General features: G+C 44.9%; 1 protein-coding gene across 1 annotated transcript; it reads right to left on the reverse strand.

Moving 5' to 3' along the window:
* Nucleotides 1-1,635: 1,635 nt before the first annotated feature.
* PHF5A (PHD finger protein 5A) lies at nucleotides 1,636-8,309 on the reverse strand. Its single transcript, XM_066550581.1, has 4 exons — nucleotides 8,103-8,309; nucleotides 6,949-6,972; nucleotides 5,372-5,538; nucleotides 1,636-2,325 (listed from the first exon to the last, which is right to left on the reverse strand). Exons 1-4 carry the CDS (start codon nucleotides 8,152-8,154, stop codon nucleotides 2,236-2,238), a joined length of 333 nt encoding a protein of 110 aa, XP_066406678.1. The 5' UTR covers nucleotides 8,155-8,309; the 3' UTR covers nucleotides 1,636-2,235.
* Nucleotides 8,310-8,417: the final 108 nt, after the last annotated feature.

Raw genomic sequence — 8,417 nt, forward strand, 5'->3', positions numbered from 1 at the left:
CAAAGGGGAAAAAGGCTGTCCCTCCCTCTCTCCACCTGCCCAGTGACTCAGAACAACTAGAAATGGCAGCTTAACTCTCAGAATACAGACCAATATATCCAGCAGTCAGCGTGAGGGCATCGGGAGTGCCAAGAAAGTGAGTATGTTCAGCTCTTTTTGGGAATGGGGGAAGGGATGGGAACACTCGTACCTCTACAGCAAGCCCTGCCTGGCTGATCCTGCTAAATGATTAGGAACAGGGGTGCTCTAAAATTAGCTCACCAGGGTGTATTGGTTCTGAGACAAAAAAATAATTCCTTACTTCATTTCCCTCTACCTTTACTGAAAAACTTTGTCATCTTCCAAATTTCTAGGAAAGAAAAAAAGTGCGTACAAACCTTCTGCATTCCTAGTGAGATAATATGGGTGGCCTGACTGAGGGTAAGTGATAAATTCTGGTTGAAGTGATAAAGTTCCAAGTACAACAAATCTGCATGTCATGGCCAGCTTTTAAAGAAACACAGAATTTAAAATGGCAAATAACAGGTCTGACATGGGCTTCCTGGTCTGCAGAGGCAGTTGCTTATTCCCATATGCTTTGGGAGAATAGTTTTGCTGTAACCAATGAGCTAGATTGCTCTGAACATCATGGCAAATGGCATCCATCAGAAACTGTGTAGGGAAAAAGACATACTGATACTCTCAGAACTACAAAAAGCTTGGAAGAGAAAACTGACAGAATTAATAGCTGGGGGCAGGAGAGGGAGGAGCAGCTGAGATAGCTGCAGGGCCAGTGACAGCTACAGCCAGCTGCAGCAGGGAAAAATTATTTTTGAGGAGAGGATAATAACAACTTGTATGCTTTTCACTTTTATCCAAATGGTTGGAGCAGGTACAAGAGGTATTTAAGCCAAGGAGTAGTTAGAGGAATTGGTACTAGCCTCAAGGGAATAGCTGAAATCCTGAAAGGGGCACTAAAACAAAAAAAGTTTTTGGGGCTCTGCACCCCAAAACTGCACAAAGACAACTGTGTTAGTGTGGCACACGCTCTGCTCAGACTGCAAGTGCTTGAAGGACTGCAGGGCACACTGAGCCAGGATCCTGCTTTAACCATCTGAGGAGTACACACCCGTGGGGAACTCAGTTCCGCCTCTGCACAAAGGCCCTGTTCCCAGATCTTTGCTGAGCCAACAGACTGCTTTTAGCCTCTCCTGGTATTTGACTAACAAGCAGCCTCTGGTTTCCAGCACGCACACGGCCAATAGCCCAGAACACAATGGTTGGTTTCCCCTTACAGCAGGGAAGGCTTTAACTTATTCACAGGAACAGGATAGCCAGTCAAATAGCTTAGTAGGTTTAGAAAGGGATTGGATGTTTGCATGGTGAAACAACATCCACGGCTGTATTAGCCGGGATAAGGGTTACAAGCTCAGCGATCCTCATGCTACGGGACAAAATGATCAGTGGCTGGGATCACAGGCAGACAAAAGCACCAGCCGTTCCCTGAAGCTCCTTGTGGCAAGGTCACGTGGCCATAAGCAGAAACCAGATAACCCATTGTGAAGTGCTAGCTGGGCTAATCCTCTGTGTTCCCAGCAAGCTCCAGAGAGGCTAGGCACAGAATGAACCAAATAGAAATCCTTGTTGTACCAAAAATAAAAACCCAAAAGGAAAAGCTTTATTGGTATGCATCCTACAGGAATGGTTACAAGAAATGGCCTTGGATTTATCTGTCAAAGAAAACATGGAACAGCTGTGCTCTCCCTAGGAAGGTACCAGACATGAGCAGATTCCTTACAAAACAGGGCAGCATGGAAATATACTGGAGGAAGGAAGGAGGGGAGCGGATTGGTGTTTTGTTCTTCAACACTGATGGATGGGGCAATTTCAAAAAATTGAGAGGAGGCCCAGTAAGAACAACCTCAAGGTGTTTCTCCACACTAAAAACAGCACTTTCCATTTTTACATGGCTCCTTCTAAGTGCTTGCCCACTCTGCTTTGGATAGAGCTGGGGCAACTACTAGCAGCGCTTCTGCAAAGGCAAGAGACAGTAATCTTCATTTGCCCTCTCTCATCATTGGTTCTCATCAGGTTTCAGTCCCCACTCGGTCTGTTATTTCTTCAATTCTAAGTATATTACTGAATTTGTATTGCTTTAGAAAAAAATAATCAATGAGTTTTCAATAAGAGTAAAGTCCAGAGATGTTCCAAGACCCTCTTGCCAACCCAACAGGAGGTAGCCACATACGAATAGGATCACCTCTTCTTGAAGCCATACTTTTTCCTTTCATAGAAAAGATCTGTCTTGGAACTGCCTAGGTTGACGATCTTAGGGCAACCATCTCTCTGTAAGAAAAGAAAATGCAAGTTAGGAAACGAGCAAACACAGAACAACATCATAGCTGTAGCAGATTCTCAGTTCCCACACTCATTGCCCTGTCCTCAACACATTTCAAACACCTGTACAAATTGCTCTCCAGTGATGGTTACCAGTAAGATAGTGGAACAGAGAAGAGCATGGATGTCTCTTCAGCATTACTGCAGGACATGGTCTCCCTCAGGGCCAAAATGGAAAACAGCTCATATAACATCAGCCATTTAATGAAAAGGATGTGCTGTGCCACGAGACTGAATTCTTTCTAAATCAGGATATGCAGGACTTCTAGGATCCAGAGGAATAACCTTTCCTCTCCTTAGCAAAGAAGAATCTTGCTGTTCTAGATGTCACCAAACCATTCTTGTGTTTAGGAACCCCTCAGCAGTGACAGCAGAACTGAATCTCAGATTTCTTGTATCCTGGATTGACTACTGCAGAGGCTGTAGGGTCAACTACCCACAGCAGCTACATATGTAAGTTCTTGTACCTGAATTCCAGCAGATGGTGAGAAAAAAGCCTTGAGAAAAGCAAGGGGAGTAGGGGAGGCCCTCCTGAGAGGTGTGGTTGCAAAACCAAATCAGAAATGCCCTCTTCGTATACCTGGGAAAATTTGCCCATGGGCCACCTGAGCCCAGCACCTGCATAATTCTTTAGGGCAAAACATTATGGCTGGCCACAGCAGATGTGAGGGACCCAGCAGGCAGAGGAACACATGTCCTAGGCTGAAGTGCAAGCCTGAGTGCTTTAGATTTAGAAAGCCCCTGGGCAGATGTCAGATGCTGTAGAATCTGCACCCAAGCTGCCTGGCTCCCATGCCAGAGATGCAATCTGGTGGGGAGGATCTGCACGATGGGAATCACAGGAGAGGTGGGGAAGAGAAATCATCCCTCCCCCATACACCTGCCACGACCCATTTCTAGCTACTGTCTCCTTATTTCATTTTGAACCTCAATAGTAGGACTCTTTCAAGACTTCCTCCCACAATCCATGGAGTCTGTTCAAATCTTGACAGCCTTATTGCAGGGCTCTGTTCATTCTTCTACCTCCTCCTAAGGACACAGCTCGTGAGCACCCTCCTTTCTCCAAGAAAAGATTACTATTTGCAACTCACTGATGTCCTGGGTGACAAGGTGGGATTCAGGCCTTTACCCACAGATCAAAGTGGGCTGAAACAATACTTCATTCCTCCCTCCACCAGAACAAATGAGCCAAGAGTAACCAGGTCCTTTGCTTTGTGCCCAATAGCAGTCTGTCTCTACCATCCATTTTATTTGCTTTCCTGCTTCACTATTTTTTCCAGTCTTTCTCTGAGGATGATGAAAATGCTGTAGCTGAAGCCTTGGACTGTTAAAGCTTCAGGTATAGAGCTCTGCCCATCTGGTTTTCTTATTCACATCAGCACCAGATACCATAATTGTGACAGGCAGCAGCACACTTAATTTTTTCTCCTTCTGGGCTCCCTATGCTTGTGCAAGCATTCTTCAATCCTGCAACAAATCATGTCAAATCTGCTGTTTCAGATCTGCAACTTCACATATGCAATAATATATAACATCTGAGTTTTCTGCTACAGAGCAACTTTCTTCACTCACAGCAGCATTCACCCAGGTCACCCCAGACCTGTTATTCTTTTCTAACTCCAGACCTGTTATTCTTCTCTAGCTTTATGTTTTCTACAGTCCTCCTTGACAGAGCAGTTGGTTATTTCACACCTGAACCAAACATAAGATACAGGTAATCTTAGGTTATGAAAAACACATGTTGGGAATCCCTATGAATCGATAAAACTAAAACCAAGCCTATTTTGCTCATGACTTATAAAGCCAGGCATCTTCATTCCAAAGGTAAGTGAACAAAATTACTGTTTCTCACAGCATTTATAAAGTAGGAGGCAGCACCCCCATCAAAGCACTTATATCCATATTTGGATACAGAGAAAGATTATGGTCCTGTTAGATCTAATGACTAAACTGAAAGGAGGACCTGCTCCTGTTCTGGATTTGGCTGCAGGCCTCTAGAGAAAACAGGCACTAGAGAGAGTTAAAGCAGCAACTCACTCAGCTGAGGACACTCCTGTAAATCACTCTGAACCACTCTCTCAGCACGTTCTTCACAGTCATTAGGGTGTGTAGGAAATGACATTTGCAGAACACAAACAACTTTTAACAGACACTCTCACAGCTACCAGGCCTATATTCTAGGATAGCAGAACTGTAAGCATCATGTTCTTGTTCTCCTGTAAGGTCTTTCTAATGTTTTGTCGCAATTCATGTTCTGCACCCATTGTGCAGAATTAACACATTAATTAATGTGTTTAATTTAGAATTAATGTGTTGGATTATTAACAAAAGCCTTACAAGGGGTGAACAGCTGCCTCATTTCCCACATGCAATGGCTTTCAGCACAATATTGTAAAAAGATGATAGCTCTGGCTATAGACAAAAGGAACCATTATACCAAAAAGCATTAGCAGAAAGAGAAGTATCTACAATACAGACAAATCCAGAAAAGAGTAAGAAAATATAAATTGTATCCCACTGAAATTATACAAGAAGCATCAAACTTGTGAAACACAATTACCACACTAAGGACCAACTTTACCTTGTTATTCAAAGGAAAACAAAGGTTTTGATTCCACAGGCCTTATAGTACCATATGTACTCTTAATCAGTGGCTCATAATGGACTTTAGGGAGGAGCTGCTTCTGCCACTGCCTTGCAGTGTCTGCAATATTTCTGACCATGGTGAAACCTAGGCTGGAGCTGTACTAAGATAACAACCTGAAGTGGTAACAAGCAATGTGTGGAGGAAATGAACTGTGAGTGTGCAAAACAGTCAGAGATCCTTAGAATGAAGAGTTACAATACTTCAAAATGCTTTGCTAACACAGAGACCAACCAACAGGGGAATAAAGGTTTCAGACAAACAAGAGCTAATCGTCCTAGCAATAATTTCAGCAGCTCCAAGCCCCTTAAAGGTAAGCATGACTACAATGCAGCAGGGTTGGCAACTTACATCCTTTTCCTGGATGGTGCACTCCTTGCAGTAGTAGGCGTCGGACACGCCGGGCCCCCCGCAGATGACGCAGCGGCCCTGGTAGGAGCCGTAGTTGCACTCGTCACAGATGCGCACCAGGGTGCAGGGCCGCACGTAGGAGTCACAGATCACACACTTGCCATCACCTGTGAGAACAGCACAGCCTTTGCTCATAGAATGTCCTTTCTGCCACCCCACATCACAGGAAAAGCTTCCTGGTCAAATAACTTCCCTGTACTCTCAAAGACAATACAGCTGAACTGCAGAAACGTACCTTGCAGGCACAGGGCACAACTTTGTATTTCACACAGACTTGACAGGAACAAGAGCTGTGGCCTGCAATGTTTGAGGGTTTTTTTTAAATTTAGTCATTCATTCACAGTCAGAGAAGAAACACAAAATTACTTTGTGATTAGCCAAGACTTGCTTAGATTGTAGCACTACTTTTACGCTAGAACTTTTCCTGACTTATTCATTTGCAAAAGAAAAAAAGCCACACTGAGAGGACTAGAGTCCTTACCTACACAGAAGCAGCACTGTAAGCTTCTCCTACAGTGCCACATCAACAAAAGTCTGGAGTTACTATGCTCAAAGAGATTGTACTCATGGTCCCTTTAATCCTTCATCTGTGACAAGGCCAAAGGAAGGGCAAACTGGCATAAGCAGCCATTTCATGAAAGTTGCTCTTGTGCTCTCACAAGGAACTGAGTGAAATTCAAGTACTGATATCACACAGGCAAGGAGCCATCAGATGCCAGGGACAGTTTCTGCTGAGCTGGACCTCAACCAAAACACTGACCTACGGATAAAAGGCTTCATATCCTATTACCAGTTCCCAAGGTATCTAATCCTGACTCCCACAACAGCTTGCCTAACCTGCTCTTAAATCTCTGGTGTGACAGCCCTCAGCTACTACCAATGGGAATCTGTTTCACTGTCAGGTGCTCTTGAAAACGATCTTCTTGCTTCAGACTGTCCTTCTCCCACTTTACTTATTCTCACGCTGTTTTTGAGTCACAAACTACTCACCGGTTTGTCCTGTTTAACAACAGAACACAAGGATCTAACAACAGATCACACTCTTTCTCCCCTTTCACAGCTAATAATTTGATTCCATGGGTGTTTTTCCTGCTCTAACTTTAGATGTTTGCCCTCCATTTCTTCTTCTCTCAGATGCTAATGGGAACCTTTCTTGCAGTATGATGAAGCCAAAACCCAAAAATGCATTTTCCCCCTGCTTTAAAATGATAAGGATGATATTTTGGTATTGCAGATTACAAGGATCCAGTGAAGCAGGCACTGTAGCCTCAGCCACTAGAAATGCTGTCAGCAGGTACACTGGGACGTTTGCGTTTGTGTGAGAGTCTCTTTGAGCTTGTAACTTTTTAAGTATTCCTTGAGCTACACTTGCAATGTTAAGGTAATTGCTCCCTTCTCAAAGAGTGCCATTAAGTTTGGGGTCAAAGCAAAAATAGATTGCAGCCTTCAAATCCAAACTGCATGCTCTAACCACAACATCACACTCTCAAGCCACTAAATGTGGATGCTATACTTACATTTTTCACAGAGTCTTCCGATTGCTGGGGAAAAAAAAAGAAAAAAATATTTGAGGCGGGAGAAAATCCAAGTAAGTACAAGCTTGAATGTCAAATAATTATCTTCTGCAATGAGCAGTCCTTAAAAAATTAAAGGTTAAATTACAGAAACAGTTTGAGCATAAATACAAACATTTATGATAAACAATATATATCCTCCTGGAGAGATTTACCAGGACCAAAGATGCACTATGAATGCAAAATGACACCCCTTTGCAGTAAGAACACCTACATTCATCATTCCGTTTCAAACAGAGCCAGTGTGTCTGACTGAAGGAAATGTTGTAGGTGAGTCTTGGCACAGCTTTTACACTGGTTTTAGTGGGGGGAAAAAGCCAGAATCAAGTGTTTGTTTAAAGCAGTCCAAATACCTTCTTTGCTTTAGAACATGAAGGTAGTTAAATGTGTCTTAGAAGTTTTGTCACTTCTCTGGGACATTCACAACAATGATGTTAGGAACTTGGATAAATTTAATAAATATTGACTTCTAAAGACTAGATGTGCACATCCACAAAGACTAAATATTGATTTGTCTGAAGCCTGAGAGAGAAGAGATTTGTCAGGACACGACTTTTCAACACAGACAGATGGTTAGAAGCACTGATTATTCTGAAAAGAGATTTACTGTGGACAGTGCAGTTGACTGCTTCGCCTTTATGGATCTTACAGAAAGCTGCTCGTTCAATTTGCTTTTCCAAGGAGTGACAAAAACCTGGAAGGGATACCTCAACTTCTAATCTTGTCTAAGAGTTCTCTGAACCCTGACCCAAACTCTGACTCAGATGCGACAGGGGTAAATCCCGTTATCTGTATTACAGGAATAACCCGGAAGATAACTTTTGCCTCGCAGCCACAAAGATGCTTCCAAATGCTGCTGGATCCAAAACGCACGGGGAAAAAAAAAAAAAAAAAAAAAAAAAAAAAAAAAAAAAAAAACAAAACAAAAGAGGGAGGGAGGAAGGAGCGGGTGGCGCGCGCCGCCGCTCCCGCGCCTCGGCCGGGCCCAAGGGCCGCGCGCGGGCCCCACGGCCGGTACCGCGCGCGCGCGCCTCCCGCCCGCCCCGCGGCGGGAAAAGGGGCGAAGGGAACCCTCATCCTCTTCCCCGAGCACCCACCGACACCCGCCTGCTTGCGGCAGAAGATGAGGTCCGGGTGGTGCTTGGCCATGGCGAGACGACACCCGCCCCGTGCTGCTGCTGCTGCGGCCCCGCGGAGCCCTCACCGCCGCACCCCCCCGGGTCCTGGCCGGGGTGAGAGCAGCGCCTGCCAAAGAGCCTGCCCCGAGCGGGAAAACGCCGAGGGATGCCGAGAGAAGCTCTCCCCCTAAAGCCACCCCTTCTCTAGCCTTCCCCCGCCCAGAGGAGCCCCTAGTGGCAGCCCACGACCCTCTCCTGTCGCGGGTGTCTCCCTGCCAGGACCCGCGCGGCCAC

This window comes from Molothrus aeneus, chromosome 5 (assembly GCF_037042795.1).
Source record: "Molothrus aeneus isolate 106 chromosome 5, BPBGC_Maene_1.0, whole genome shotgun sequence".
NCBI classification, from domain to species: Eukaryota; Metazoa; Chordata; class Aves; order Passeriformes; family Icteridae; genus Molothrus; species Molothrus aeneus.